Source organism: Odocoileus virginianus, chromosome 5, assembly GCF_023699985.2.
Source record: "Odocoileus virginianus isolate 20LAN1187 ecotype Illinois chromosome 5, Ovbor_1.2, whole genome shotgun sequence".
In the NCBI taxonomy this organism is placed as follows: domain Eukaryota; kingdom Metazoa; phylum Chordata; class Mammalia; order Artiodactyla; family Cervidae; genus Odocoileus; species Odocoileus virginianus.
Window position 1 is genome coordinate 41490221 of NC_069678.1, and position 16508 is coordinate 41506728.

Sequence of the window (16508 nt, forward strand, 5' to 3'; positions counted from 1 at the left end):
CTGTTTACATTTGTTCTCGGGCAAAATATATACTGATTTCTCTTGGAAGATATTTTCCATATTTCATGTAGAATTCCTTTCCAAAGAATTAAGGAAGGATAAGAACCCCTACATTTATGTATTGCCTAACTCTTTCTACTATCGTTGGTTTTTTGCCTATAACTGCTGCTGCTGCTGCTAAGTCGCTTCAGTCCTGTCTGACTCTTAGCGACCCCGTGGACCGCAGCCCACCAGGCTCCTTGTCCATGGGATTTTCCAGGCAAGAGTACTGGACTGGGGTGCCATTGCCTTCTCCGTTGCCTATAACTAGAAGAGCATTTTTACTTAATGCTTTGCTTTCTGAGAAAAAAATTGTAGAATTTCAGAAAAGCCAAATAACTAGAAAGTTTCTTTCTCTGAAACTTCAATGCTTTGTAGATAGATGTATTTGGGGGTTAATTTGAAATAAATAGGTGTGTTGCTTTAAAGACAGCTCTTAGAGCTGAAGACCAGTCAGCACTAAACTCATTTTACTGAGATGGTTTCGTCAGCCCCTTACATCAACACTATGTTTTTAAAACAAAAAAATAAAAAGGTATCTGACTCATCAAGACTGTATAGTATAGTTCTTTTGGGGGGAAAAAAGGAAGTTCTGCTAACTTATTGCTATTACTTAATTTCTGATTACAGGTTATTAATATGTTTAATTATGTTATTTTCTAAATAAAAACCATATTATCTTATTGTGGTAAAATATACATAGCATAAAATTTGCTGTTTAACTATTTTAAAATGTACAGTTCAGTTAACTGCATTCATGTTTTGCAACCATCACCATCACTCATCTCCAGCACTGTTTTGCCTTCCCAGAATGAAACATCATACCCATTAAACACTTACTCTCTAGCTCCTGCTCAGTCCCCTCCCCAACATCAGCCCATGACAACCACCATTCTATTGATACTTTCTGCCTCTATCAATTTGAAAGTTTATTTCTAATGGCAATAGTTTGAAATCACTTATGTAAAGAGAGCAGGAGTCAGAGTACAAGTGGAGCTATCTCTACGGTAGGAAAGAACTGTGTGATGCTTTAAAGTCTTTATTTATAGATAGAAAAATAGCATGCCATCACTGATGCTACCCACTCACTGTGTTCCATGACATTTATTATAGGCAGAGAATTTTTTGTGGGTCTTTCCAAAAGGACAAATCAACGAGGTGCGGAAATCTTGGCTGATACTTTTAAGGTAGGTAAAGGATAATTTATGCCCAGTACAGAGTAACTACCTAATAAATAGTCATAGACCTATTGAATCAATATGTCATGAATAATGATATTTTTGTGTCATGGGCTTTGCAAAATAGCTCCTAATATTTTTATGTTTTCTAGAAGTTTTAGAAGCTAGGACTTAATAAATAGGCTTCATGGGTCTCCCACAGTGGCAACAGATAAAGTTATCATGGACTTTCTGCTTTCTCCCAGGGTATGATCAATCATACAACCACTTGGCGGATATTCCTGGTGCAATTGATGACTTAAAAAAATATATCTGGGGTCCCAGTTGTCTCTAAAATGAAATATGGAATTTTTCAGATCAGAATTAAAGATCACCCACACTTGGCCACCTACTGTGTGCTGGGCCTTGCACATACATCCTCCTAAGTTCCATTTACTCTATTGATTTTGAGCAGATTGGCTCACCAGACTGCTAAGGAAGAGATGTAATCCCCAAGAAGCTGTTCCCCAGGACGATGTGAGGCTCTCGTTTGCACAGGATATTCAGACACATCCCTCTAGAGTAGCCCCTCTGCAGGTCAGCCAGCGAAGCTGTTAAGGCAGTCACAGGTCAGGTAGGAGGCTCTGCACTTCCTTCTTAGAAGCAGTCTTCATTTAACTGGCAATACCCAAACCTATGGGCCCCAGTTTTCCTTCCAGATGTTCAGGGACCCCAGCAGCCTCCTGGGGAGCTAGAATGTTTTGAGCAGGTTTGAACGGGTTTTAGAGTTATTCTGCTGTGACAAACTACTTTCTCTCATATGCATAGGACTATGCAGTCTCCACGGTCCCCGTGGTGGATGCTTTGCACTTGAAGAGTTTCTGCAGCATGGCTGGGCCAAACCTAATCGCTATTGGATCCAGTGAATCTGCACAGAAGGCCCTCAAGGTAAATGTAAAACTTTGCTCTTTTGAAATGCAATAGGCACTGCCTTCCACATGGTTCTTCTAATACTGTCTACTGGACAGACAGCAACCAAGGGTAGCAGGGCGAGAACAGGCTGGTGCTTGAGCTTTCTCTGATTTACACTGTCCTGACCTCACATTTATTAGGAACAAGGAGCACTTAGTACATACTGTTACTCTGAGTAAGTAAGTACTTGTTTAGTTGCTAAGTCATGTCTGACTCTTTGCTGTCTGACTCTAAGCTGTAGCCCACCAGGCACCTCTGTCCATGGGAATTTCCGGGCAAGAATACTAGAGTGGATTGCCATGTCCTTCTCCAAGCAAGTACTTAGTAAGTACTTTTCCTGGAAAATACACCTATCAGAAGAATTCTTTACTAATGAAACCTTCTTCCTCACACACCAGGTTTCCTGGAAAGAAATAACTCATCACAGTTATTTCTTCTGAGGAAAAGGAGGGCATTCCACCAGCAGAGCTCTTTATAATGTTTTATCTCTTAACTCAGGTAATTGGTATACACAGAGTCGTTACATTATTCTTATCCTTTTGTTCTTCTGAACTATTTCATAATAATCTTTTATAACCCCATGATTCAGAAGTACCTAAAAATTTTAACTTCTGCATTTGCAGTGGAGTACTTACATTTTAGGAAAGTCATTTTTCTCATTTCACAGATAGGAATCGGAAAGTCCAGAAAAATTACCACTTGCTCTGGGTCACACAGCTAGATGGAGAGTAGACGTCATTGATAGTAAAGACTTTCTATCGTTACAGTGCTTTACAGTTCAAAGGCACCTTCCTTCTCTGTAGCTAATAACCCTGGGAGATGATCTGGACACTTCATAAGGGCAAAGACCTTGTCCGTTTTGGTCACCATGTGCCCCTTTATGCTTGGCCCAAGGTGGTCCCTAAATAAGTATCTGGCGCACAATGAATAAATGAATGAGGGAAGTGACTTTATCTCCATTTTGCAGTTAAGAACTAGATTAAGTGGCTCATCCCAGATCGCAAAGCTAATACTAAAAGGTGGGCTGGGACTACTTTTTGCCCCTTCCTCTCAAGTGGTCCTGCATGATATGTGACTTATTAAAGGACCAAAACAGGGATTTCCCTGACTGTCTAGTGGTTAAGACTCTGTGTTCCCAGTGCAGAGGGCACAAGTTTGATTCCTGTTCAGGAAACTAAGATGGGCTTCCCAGGTGACTCAGTGGTAAAAGAATCTGCCTCCCAATGCAGGAGCCACGGGAGATGAGGATTCAACCCCTGGGTCAAGGAAGATCCACTTTAGATGGAAATGGCAACCCATTCCAGTATTCTTGCTGGGATAATCCCATGGACTGAGGAGCCTGGCAGACTACATTCCATGGGGTTGCGAAGAACATGGTTGAAGAAATTTAGCACTCACACATGCAGAAAACTAAGATACTTCATGCAGCACAGATCGGCAAAAAAATGAAAGTAAAGGACCAAGACAGAAATTTCTCTTAGGCAAAGAGAGGAAATCTGTGTGCTCCAAGGTACACAGTTTATTTGTTTGCCCTATCTGGTCTTGACTCTTCTACTTCAGGGCTGGGCTTGGTATGGTTTGTATGGGAAGCAACCTCTGCCTCCCAATTGCTGACTTTCTGCTTTGTATTACCTGCAACTTCTTTCAGTCAGCTCACTTGGCCTTTCTTTCTTCCCTTTCCCAGACTGTGTCTCTGATTATATTTCTAGGACCTTTAACAATTGTTGTTGAATAATCTACTTCGGATTGTGAATTTAGTGGCTTGTTCTATGTTTCCTTTAGAGAATGTCTTTTGTTCTGTTTCATCTGGAGGCCTGTGTCAACTTTCTGCATATAAAAAAAGAAATGATGCCTTGAAAGAAAATATTTGATAATGATGTCATTCAGAAGATCTAGGAAGATTATTTCTCTCCTCAGGGACTAACTATGATGTCTTCCCACGGCAGCTGGGTTGGCCTACACGTGTCTGAAATTGATTACAAGGGAAGGAGAAGGCTGAAGTTGTCCATGCTGTGCCTTTGTGTAAACTAGCAGAAAGAACCTCCTCTGAGTAGAGAAACAAGAAAAAGTAGTCTCATCTCCCATTCTGGGTAAACTAGGTCCGTAACTCAAATAAATTGGTATCTAACTCAGTAGGTCTATAATGCAAATTGGTCCCTAACTTAGTTTGGAGAAACTAACATGTAATAAACTAAGAGATAACACAATATTGTTAACTAGCACTCAGTTATATGAAATAGCCTTAATTGTTATTCAGAAGAGAGGAAGAAACTCCTTGAGGTCTAGATATTCAGAGAAAACTTTATGAAGAAAATGTGGCTTGATGTGGGTCTTGAAAGGTTTGTCAGAGTGGGATTCAGTGAGAGAGAGTTCCAGGTGGGGACAGGAAATAAGCAAAGACTAAGCACAATATATTCATGAGATATAACCAAACTAGCCCAACTAATAGTTTTCTTGTGGGTTCCAGGGGACACAGCTGGATGGGGCAGATGATGTCTATAGAGGTAGAGACATAAAAGTGAGCAAAAGAATGAGTTTATCTCCATGAAGAAGAGGCTGTATTGCTGCAAAGCTGTTGGATCATCCCTCCTTTTACAAAAAATTAAATGGAGGGGGAAGGCCCTGTGGTCAAAAAATGGCAACTGATGACCTGGATAAAGAAAGCCAAGCCTCAAGTTCCATTCTATGCTTTGGCCACTGACTCACATTTCCCCATTAAAATCATTTCTTTTCCATTGTCAAGTCCTCTAAGACCACCTTTTAAGAGCATCCCGTGAGGGTTTTTTAGTCCTCCTTCCTTTAGAGTTCATTTGAGTCAGTGTTAATAATGATGTTCACTCTATACTTGACTTCTATGTCAGAAACTATAAATAATTCTGACTAGAAAGACATTCTTTGGAGACTGAATTTTCCATCAGAAAATGTGCTTCATAAACCATGGGCCTGTGGAGTTGGCCAATGCCCACCTGCCATGTTCCTAGCATCAAAAAGTCCTCTTCCCTGGTAGCCAAAGTAGGAGTGCAAAGTAAACTGAAAATTAATGAGATCTCCATGAGGGTCAGAAATAAGTGGGCTGGTGAAATTCAGATTTAGTGAACTGAACTGGTTATTTGAGAACAGTTTGGGCACCTGTATTAAATCAATGAATAAAATTGATAGTGGGTAAGTCCTACTGCTGATTTGAACATATAAATCCTGATATAGACAGGCAGGAAGACAAATGGACAGAGACAAATACGTCATTTACAAGCAATGAAGTTGTGTTTTTTTTTCCACTTCACAAGTGAAAATACTGAGAACAGATGAAATAAGGCATTTTGAATAGGATCTCATGGTTTCAGAATCAGATTTCCTGGACCCAACTTCTGCTGGCCCCACTTGCCCAGCCCTCTCCAGAACCATTCTTTTTATTGGAAAGCCTTTTCTAATTATTTTGCCATGGCTTGGTTCTAGCTAAGCTCCCTCTTTCTCCTCTCTCTCCAACTATTCCCCTCTTCCATTTATTGCTGGTTATCAGTATCTGATCTGTATCAGGGGAGATGTGAGTTTGGTCCCAGATGTCTGTTTTTCCTGTGTAAATCTTGATGTCTCAGTCTTGTCTCCATAGAGAAGCCCCTGGCCACTCGGGCATCACTTTGAAGGGCGTAGCATTTAAACAGGAGTGAATTGTGCCTTTCTGTGCTACACACTCAAAACCTGATTGCTTCCCACATCTGTCACTGCTCTCTGAGTACTTGCTTCCTTCAGAGTCTTTAAAACTACTTCTTGCATATTCATGCAGAGCTGAGAGCCCAAGGGCTTCCGGGTAGTCTTACTGAATTTGAAACACTTTGTAATGGGTTGCAGTCCCTTCTTGGTTAATGAAGTGGGTTCTTATGGAGATAGTCATCATACCTGTCTAGGCTGTAGGAGATTTAATAGTGTATGCATTGTCTATTTAAATGAAATAATCCATCTGAGATGACTTTAGCAACTCTCTGCTAAAAAGCTCAGAATGTATTTAATGCAGGGTATATTTAAAACACTTTTAATATAGTTTATCTAATATAGGAAAGAAAGAAAGGAGGACCTATCATTACCATATTTTACCATTCATGTGGCCAAAGTACTGGCAATTAGGTTGATTTGACATTACTAAAGATATTAGATACCAGGTCTTACCCTAGAAACACTATTATCTAAGCAAAATTAGCCTTTAGCGCAATCTGCCCTTGCTACACTTTTTCTCCTACACTTTTCATCATTCCCTTCGTGCCCCTGGGCAATCACTACCTTCATCCTGCTCCTCCAGCTATAAAAGAAAATAATATAAGAGTAATTAATTTATGTTCAGGAAGTAGATCCACTAGTACTCTTCCAGGAGGAATGTTTGTCTTCTCAAAGATGATGAGAGCTCCAGTTGCTACACAGCTGGAGCTTCGAGTCACAAACGTAATTTGAGCAACAGAAGCCAACCTCCAGATAACACATATTCTCTTATCTCATTCATTTAAAGTTAAACAAGAGATAAGACTGGAGTGGGTAGCCATTCCCTTCTCCAGGGGATCTTTCCAACCCAGGGAATCAAATCTCCAACATTACAGGCAGATTCTTTACCTTCTGAGCCACCAGGGAAGCCCAGAGATCAAACCACTCTATGCTATTAGCAGTCAGGATAGTAGTTAATTCAGGAGGGAGGGAGTCATGGTGTGCAGGGCCGTCTTGTACGTTATACTTTAATTTTTAAAGATTAGTAAAAATGCATATATTGTTGGAAGTGGGCTGTGACTAACTTACAGAAATAATTCTTCAGTAGCTGAGTCTAAGTCTCAAATCCTTGCTTTACCTTCCATGTGATATCTTTTAATAAGGAAAAAAAAGGCAAACTTTATATACCCCTTGACTAATATCTTGCCATTTCCCCTCGCCTGCCAGTCTCTGTAAACCTTAATATATATATATATATATATATATATAGTCCTTTATATGTCAGTAAAGCTGGGAAGGAAGAAAAACATAATAAAGAGTAGATTGCACTACATCTCACCCGTTCTTTTTCTATATCCATGCCAAAATCGACTTGCTTTCCAGGAACCTGGATTAATTACATGCTCTCTGTCACAGGAGGACAGATTGTAATTCTCACCATCAGGAGGGGCTCTCAGTAATAATTTTTAACCCAATCTTCTTGGTAGCATTTAGTCTTCCAGCCAACTGGGAGTAAGAGACAGGAAGGAAGGAAAGACAAAGAGACAGGAAGGAAGGAAAGACAAAGAGGGAGTGAAGAAGAGAGGGAAAGGAGGTGGGAAAGAGTGACACTTAGCCAAAACAATCGGATGAGGAAGCTTCTGCCCTCCCCAAAGGCAGAGCTCCAGGGACTTGTGGTACTGACATGTTGAGGGGTGTGCCATAAGCTGGCCAGGAGGCAAGAGGCATCTTCCTAACTTAACCCCGCACAGGAGACCAGGTATTTTTTCTCCTTTAGGCATCTGCAGTTTTGTTTAGTGACCTTTCTTTCATTACTAATTTTATTCTTTTGTATCACAATGAATTACTGTTTAAGATTTTTAATAGAAATACTAAAAGGATGTGGTAAGAAAAGAATTATGAGATCACCACTCCATTTTTTGTGCCTTTGTCATATAAATGGAGCTGAAATATAGTACATGGAATTCCAGTAGACTTGTAATTTTAAATTAAAAAGATCATAATGCATCGGGACGGAAATGTCTTTAAGTTTTTTATGTTTCCTGAAATAACAAATTGCATTTGTAAGATTCCTTGAATGAGGACAGGGGCTGCCTGCTCTGAGCTAATTTAAATTGCATAGGATACATTGTGTTTTTCTTTTGCATGACTAACTATATAATAGAGGTCACTCAGTATTTCCTCTCGTTTGACTCAGCTTCAGCATTGATTTTATGTCCAAAAATGTCCATGTTATTTTATAGGTGGTCATTTAAAAAATGAAAATGGAAAAAGTCCTTAATGTTTTTGGATTTTGTATGTTTTTTTAATCGCCTGGAATTTCCTTTAATGACAACTGGAACAGCAATAGCAAAAACCAAAAGACAGAAGGAGAGCTAACCAGTATCAACAGCATGATTGAAATGGAAAAATAAAGACTTTGCATTTTCAGTTGCTGTTACAGGGAATTAAAGTCTATAGCTACAAGATTTCCCACTTTGTATCTCTACTGTGAAGGACAAATTGACCATCCCTCTTAGGTTTAATTTAGTCTCATTGTCAGGTTTTCTGTTCCAATTGTATTCACCAGATTCACAAGAAAATGGTCTTTTAAAAAATAATCAACCGTGCCTGAATTAAGAAATTAAAACACAAAACCAAATAGACTCTGAGTTTGTAACAACTGTTTATGCTGCTTTTCCTGGCAGCAGTTGGCTTATCTGACAGTATTCCCAGAGCTGTGTGCCAACAAGGCTGGGGTGGCCAAATAAAATGCTTTGGCATGAGAGGGCAATAAATAATCTGAAGCTCGGAGACCAAACAACCTTGCTGTATATCAGCACTAGTCCCAAGCGAGGCAGGAAGAAAGCAAAATTGGCCAAGTAGGAGAAAGGGAACAATGATGTGTTTTTTTCTCTTGAGCTTTCAAGAAAATGTCAAAGAGGAAAAAAAGGAAGAAATAATATTTAAAAGGCTGTTCATTCTATCCATTATATAATGGACATCAAAAAGTACTGAAACTCTATGGGATGTCGTTGGGGGAACTCAAGCATCTTGTTTGGAGGTTGAGCAAATGGCCTTTTAAGAGTTCTTTCAATCCAAGACCCCTGCTCATGAAAGAAAAAGCCTCTGAGTGACCTTGAATTAGTGGTTCCTGATAAAAAGTGTGGTTTAAAACTTTCTGAAAACACACTGTCCTAGCCCTATCTCAGAAAATTCTGACGTTCTAGGTCTGGGATTCAGTCTGGCCCTCTGCATTTTTTTAAAATTTATTATTGAGGTATAGTTGATTTACAGTGTTGTGCTAGTTGGTGCTATACGGCAAAATGATCCAGTTATATATATATATATATATGTATGTATGTATAAATACATTTCTTTTCGTATTCTCTTCCATTATGGTTTATCACAGGATATTGAACATAGTTCCCTATGCCATACAGTAGTACCTTACTGTTCATCCATTCACTATGTAATAGTTTGCATCTGCTAATCCCCAACTCTCAAACTTCCCCACGCAGCCCCCCTCCCTCTTGGCAACCACAAGTCTGTCCTCTACCAGGCATCTGTATTTTCAAAAGTTCCACAGGTGATTCTGGTACACAGACTAAGTTGAAAGCCACTGCCTTCAAGAATTTCTACAACTTACAAAAGCACCTAACTTAACGATCCTGAATAATATGCACCTGAAGAAGCCAATCACTATCTTTATGATAGAGGTACAAAAGAACATCCTCCATGTAGCGTTAAAAGTTAGAGAAAGTATCCAAATCAAAAACCATTAAAAGTCAGAAACTCCTTACTCTTTCCATGCCAAGAGTTCAACATTGTACAACTTAAAATATTAATATAATACCTAATTAGGTAATAACTTGAATGCCATCATTCAATCTATTTGACATGTTAAACTTCTTTATTAAAATATTCTGAGTTATCAAAAATCACAAATGTTATCATTTTCTGAGAATAGAAAATTTGCATTTGACTCATGATTCCCAAACCCCTCCCCAACACACACATACACACACACACACACACAAAGAAAAATCTAACAATAGTACCTTATCTTTATGTACAGAGATTTATGCCAAAGAGAAAAAAAGGCTAAACTTCATATTATTACTGATATTAGAGAAAAAAACTTACTTTACAAACAAAATCATATGTTGATTCCACTGAAGAAGCACAGTTGTCTAAAGGGCCACAGTGGATTTGAGGGCAAAGCAGAGAACTTAGAGGCCACATTCACAGGTTGTCCTTCTGGCTCTGCTTCTAGCTCTCCCCGTGTGACCCCGTCTCCAGTAGGCAATCTCATCCTGAAAAAACAAAGTTCAACCAGCCTCTCCAAGGAATGAGAGCTTCATTCCTCCACGCTGGAAATTTCATGACAGGCAGTCAAGATGAAGGACTATGTCTCAAGCTTGGCAAAAAGTAACAAGCATTTCATTAGAAAGCACTCAGTGATATAGATAGTTCCCAAGTGCGTTCACTATAGACTCTTGACCATTGTGACATCGTCCTTTCAGTGGCTGTAAGTGATAGAAGACTTATGCTTAGCTGAACGTGTTGATGCCGGCTTGAGGATAGAAAACTGCAGAAGACTCCATCCTAGTTCCATCTCTCTTTGAGGAGGCGTCAACTGACTATGTAGCTATTAAACTGGATATCTAACAAACATCATCATTTCGTAATTCATACATAAAGATATGATAGAAAAAAAAAAAAGGTAAGGTTTCCAAAGCCTTTATTGTTGTCTCTTCTGCAAAAAGACTTTTCAAAAGGCAGATGGAAGAAAAGGCAATTGAAAAAAGCTTGCATGTGTGCTAAGTCGCTTCAGTCATGTCCAACTCTGTGCAACCCTATGGGCTATAGCCTGCCAGGCTCCTCTGTCCATGGGATTCTGGAGGTAAGAATACTGCAGGGGGTTGCCAAGCCCTCCTCCAGGGTATCTTTCAGCCCAGGGATCACACCCATGTCTCTTGTCTCCTGCATTGGTAGGCGGGTTCTTTGCCACTAGTGCCCCCTGCTGCTGCTGCTGCTGCGTCGCTTCAGTCCCCTGGGAAGCCTCTAAAAAGAGATTACAGTTGAGTTTGAAGTTAGGGGTTCTTGAGCATCAGACAGCAATTTATTGAGCAGCAACTGTATGAAAGATAGTCTCACACACAGGGAACGTGGAGGAGGATGCCCTCAAGGCCTCTCCAGCTGGACTGGAGAAACAGGACAGTGTCCGTGTAAGATGAGGCAAATGCCTCCTAAACGGTGCAGGGTCCTAGTAGAGGTAGTGGGAGTTCCAAGGATATAGAGTGGTCACAGGAGGAGGGAGCCAAAGTCTGAGTAGACCTGAGCAAACAGCAAGACAGAGACGGACAGGCAGAGGATGAGTGTTTGCTATAGACGGACAACGGGGGAGTGTCTATTTTATAATCAACAGATGATGTGCAGGGATAGGAAGAGAATTGAGGTCTAAGAAATAAGTTGGGGCTAGTCCAGAAGCAAAGGAATTAGAGTCTTCTTATCTGCAGGCTGTGGGAAGCCACTCGATTTTTTAGCAAAGGTGTAAAAGGTGGTATTTCAGAGAGATCTGTCTGATGTTATGCCTAGAATGATTTAACAGGAAGATCAGGAGTAATAAAACTAGTTAGGAAGCATCACACGGTCCAGAAATAAAGGAAAGGAGGGTCTGGACTGGAGAAGCGGCCATGACCACAGAGAGGACCCTGCAGGGGGTGAGTTCTATTTACAGAAGTAGCAGAACATCATAACTGATGGAGTTGAAAGGGCAGGGGAGGAAAAAGGCCCAGGTCAGCACTTGGACAGATACTTATAGAACTCCTGTTCTGTACCAGGCACTATACCAGGCCCTAGGGGACAATGATCAATGAAATCACATCAGAAAAGACTACCAAATGGGATGCCTTTGATGGAACTTTCAGAAGAGTTCAAATTCTCCCTGGCATGATGAATTCAGTTCTCTCCATCAACACAGGAACAAATCATAGAAAATTGGTGGACAGAACGTGTTGCTGGATTCCTCTGACCTCGATTCACATTTTGAGAGCTGAGCTGTACTCAGACACATCCAGCTGACGGCAGCTCTGGTAGATGGCCGACGTCTAAGCTCGTAAGACACTAACGGGGCTGGCTCCCATTTCAGTTTCCATTGGCAGCAGTCAGTGGCTCATCTGAATTTAGAGTCTCTGTCCTTTACCCTTTTCCATTTATTTTTTATTATCTTTATCTACTCACTCTCAAAGCTCGTGGAAAAAAACCACTTTAACATTTGTGTGCCCTCTGTCTCACAATGAGACCCCAGCAGGGTCTCCTTGTTTCTTGGCTGAATTGAGTTGGCAAAAGACCACACACACACACACACACACAAATTACCCAGAACAATTTGTGCCTCATGGGCTGAAATTGTACATCGCAGAATGGCCTATGTGACACTCTCACCAAGCCAACACCAGTACCCTTGATGTGGAACAGATTAGGAAATGTGTCAGTTGAGCTGGAGGGAGGATGGTTGAGTTTTGGGTTACTGTTCCTCCATGAACATCACGTGTATTAAATGCCTTAAGGTGTTGATGAGTGTCCTATTGCTTGGCTGAAGGTTAATAAAGCATATGGTTAAACCTAGGCACTAAATTAGAAATGACATTTTAACCCTAAATCATTCTCCAACTTCTAGAGAAAACATGCACACAGATGGATTCAATACTGGGATTTAGCCCATCCTTAGAAACAGTGACATGCAAGAGAAGCAAATTAAAAGTAAATATTCTGGGGGAGAGGGATAAATTAGGAGTTTGGGATTAAAATATGCACACTACTATATGTAAAACAGATAACCAACAAGGACCTACTGAATAATGAAACCACTCCAGTAGTACTCTATCCTTAATAATCGTGTACTATTTCTCCTATTTTAATTTGTTTTTCATTTATGGTCACTGGGAGACCCAGTATTTCTCAAATACTATCTGCCTTCAGATGTAAAAACTTTGGAGGTAGCTTACAACAAAGCCATTCCCTTTTATCTTTTTCTGGAAGGGGACCAAATTCAAAGGTGTAACCACATATCCAGAGGTGATTCTGGATACAGAGTTTCAAAAACAAAAAATCTACACCCTGGAAAGTGATAAGAGTTTAATATAGATTAGCTACCAGTAGTTGTAATATCAATAGTGGTAATAATACATTTAAGTGTGATGTTCACTTTAATTTAATTTGAAAAGCCTAAGTTAATGACCTTTCCACGTTAACATACCCAAGAATCACACAGAATGCACATTTGAAATGTGTATCACAGGAACTCCCTGGCAGTCTAGTATTATCACTTGGGCCTTCATTGCTGTGGGCCTGAGTTTGATCCCTGGTTGGGGAACTAAGATCCTGCATGGTGTGGCCAATAGAAAAAGCTAACACATATATATAGAATCCAGATAAATGGTTCTGTTGAACCTATTTGCAGGGCAGAAATAGAGACACAGACATAGAGAAGAGACTTGTAGACTCAGCGGAGGAAGGAGAGGGTGGGACGAACTGCGAGAGTAGCATGGACATATCCACACTAGCGTGTGTTCAATAGATAGCTGGTGGGAAACTTCAGTATAACACAGGGGTCTCAGCTGGGGGCTCTGTGACAACCTAGACGGGTAGGGTTGGGGGGGTTCAAGAGGGAGGGAATCTATATTTACTTACAGCTGATTCACACTGATGTACAGCAGAAACCAACACAAATTGTAAAGCAATTATCCTCCAGTTAAAATAATGACATGCACATCACATTTCTGGGGTTGACCACAAGAAATTCAGCAGCAACGCTGGCCTGGAGCCTAGGAACCCCTGCATGACTTGGATGCAGGTAATCTGTAGACCGCACTGTGAGAAGCAATCCTCTGTCTGGAGTTCACCAGACATCCTATATCAGCAATTGAGGGCAGGGGGAGACGATTCACGCCAAAAGTAAATCACTGTGTTGTTGGACAGAAAATGCCCCCTAAATATCATTCAGAATAGTATCTTATAAAATAAAACAACTCACATAGCACTTCAGAGAAGTAACACTCATGTGATAAAAAAAAAAAAAAACTATGCAGAAACTAGTACAGCCACTATCGAGAACAGTGTGGAGATTCCTTTAAAACTGGAAATAGAATTACTATATGACCCAGCAATCCCACTGCTGGGCATACACACTGAGGAAACCAGAATTGAAAAAGACACATGTACCCCAATGTTCATTGCAGCACTGTTTACAGTAGCTAGGACATGAAAGCAACCTAGATATCCAATAGCAGACGAATGGATAAGGAAGTTATGGTACATACACACAGTGGAATATTACTCAGCTATAAAAATGAGTGCATTTGAATCAGTTCTAATGAGGCGGATGAAACTGGAGCCTATTATATAGAGTGAAGTAAGTCAGAAAGAGAAACACCAATACCTAATGTTAACACATATATATGGAACTTAGAAATGGTACTGATGACCCTATTTGCAAGACATTAAAAAAGACACAGATGTAAAGAACAGACTTTTGGACTATGTGAAGGCAAAGGTGGAGTGATTTGAGAGAACAGCATTGAAACACGTATTACCATATGTAAAATAGATGACCAGTGCAAGTTCAATGCATGAAGCAGGGCACTCAAAGCTAGTCCTCCATGACAACTCAGAGGGATGGAGTGGGGAGAGAAGTGGGAAGGGGTTCAGGATGGGGGAACACGTGCACCCATGACTGACTCATGTCAATGTATGGCAAAAACCACCACAATATTGTAATTAGCTTCCAATTGAAATAAATAAAGTAGATTTTTAAAAAGTTTTTAAAAATCGTGGTAGCAAATTTCAAAACATAAAGTTTATGTTTCCATTTTAAGAACCAAAAAAAAAAAACATGCAGAGCTTCACTCGATTATTGAAGTACAAATACGTATGAAAAACTAATTTCTTTAAAATACTGTGGCTTTGTAGGGGAAATGCTTACAGAATAAACAATATCATGTGTTCCATCTAGTTCCTTTCTCTCTGTCAATAATGTTTGCATATTAAAATACAACATATCTGCAATAAGTGCTTATTACTCTAATTCTCTTTGGCCACATAAGGCTCTTAGACTTGAACATAAAAGTCTGAAGGTCTGAAGTCCTGTGGCTTGAGAAACAGGATACTAAATTCTTCAAGTAAGAATAGTGGAAAGAGGAAGGAAACTTGGGTGAGAAGTATTGTGTGCTCCCATCCCTGAGCTTGTTAGGAAGAATTTGAAAAGGTGCCCCTGGAGACAGCACCCACACTGATTAAAGCCAGAGTTCCAGTGACAAGTATCAATTGCACAGAAGGATGCAGCACAAGCACTGACTTTTGGAAGCTCTTCTTTGCTTCCAGAAGGTTGAGCTCTGAGTGAGTGTGTCTTACAGGAAATTGCATCAGGAGATTTTAGGAAGATTTTAAGAGTTTCTGAAATGCTGAAAGATTATTCATCCATTTGTTCAACATTTAACAAATGTGTTGAGCGCCTACCCCATGCCAGGCCCTGCACAGAGAGCCAGTGATGTGTCTGTGCCTCTCTGGAAGCTTCATCCACTCTCCTATGATGATTTGGTTGCCTTAACTCAATTCAATCCAAGCAGTATGTCGATTGCCTAAAGGGGCAGAGGTCAAAATACATACAGTAGAGATGCAAAAATGTATTGCCCTCTGAACCAATTGATGATAGTCAGCTAGTTGCCTTCTCCAACTTCTATGCCACTCTTCCTTCTTATTAATTGAACCTTGAGTTTTAAATGAACATATTGCCACCTGGAACAAAGTTCACAGCTCTCGGCTTTCTTTGTCCTAGGTATAACAATGAGACTAAGTATTGTCCAATGATATGAGATTAGTGGTGCTGGGTATGAGATCCAGGAAACCTGGATTTGAAAGAGAGGAGTTGTGCCTTCTCCCTACCCTGAACCTTGAAAAAAGATGTGATGGCTGGAGCACAAACATCTACTTCATACCATAAGGACAAGGGCTACATAACAGAGCAAAAAGCTAGAAGAACCTCAGCCTGTGATGACTGTCAAGTCCATACACTGCACTACAACCTCAAAACTCCTTTCACATGACAGAGAAAGAAACTTTTAAAAGTTGTTTAGAGGGGGCAGGTACTTTCTGTCATAGCCAAATTTAGTTCTCAATGATAAAAGCTGCTTGTCTTCACTAGCCGTGAACAGAAAACTCAGGTCAAACTGGCTAAAACCGTGAAGGAGAATTGTGGTCCCTGTAGTTCTGAAGTAATGTAGACTTAAGAGTAGATTTGATGGGTCTGCTCAGTGGTGCTGACAAAGAACCAGACTCTGTCTTCCCTTCTACAGATGAGCTTCACTATAAAGCTAGCTCCTCTTCAGGGGAGCACAGTGGTTGCCAGTAGCTCCTGGCTACTTGCCTCCTCACCCCCATTCAGGGAGAGGAACATCAGCTCTCTCAGAAAAGTAAGGAAGTTTCTTTCTGATCTTGTCCATTCTTATTGGCTCAAATTGGTCATCTGTTCATCCCTGAACCACTAATAGAACCGGGGGTGAATTTCTCTGGAGCTACAGTTTCCTGACTGCATCCAGGCACAATGGAGCACCACAGACAAATTCACAGGGGTACAATGGCAGAAACATAAAATTTTTAAAAAGAATACAG

At 40.4% G+C, this 16508-nt stretch overlaps 1 protein-coding gene across 2 annotated transcripts in view; it reads left to right on the plus strand.

Annotated features, from left to right (window-relative positions):
* DDAH1 (dimethylarginine dimethylaminohydrolase 1) overlaps window positions 1–16508 on the plus strand; it is a 145219-nt gene that overhangs the window by 110659 nt on the left and 18052 nt on the right. For both annotated transcript variants that reach the window (XM_020877224.2, XM_070467815.1), the window contains exons 3-4: window positions 1153–1226; window positions 2025–2144. In XM_020877224.2, coding sequence (XP_020732883.1) covers window positions 1153–1226; window positions 2025–2144 — 194 coding nt within the window. The remainder of the gene's footprint in view (window positions 1–1152; window positions 1227–2024; window positions 2145–16508) is intronic.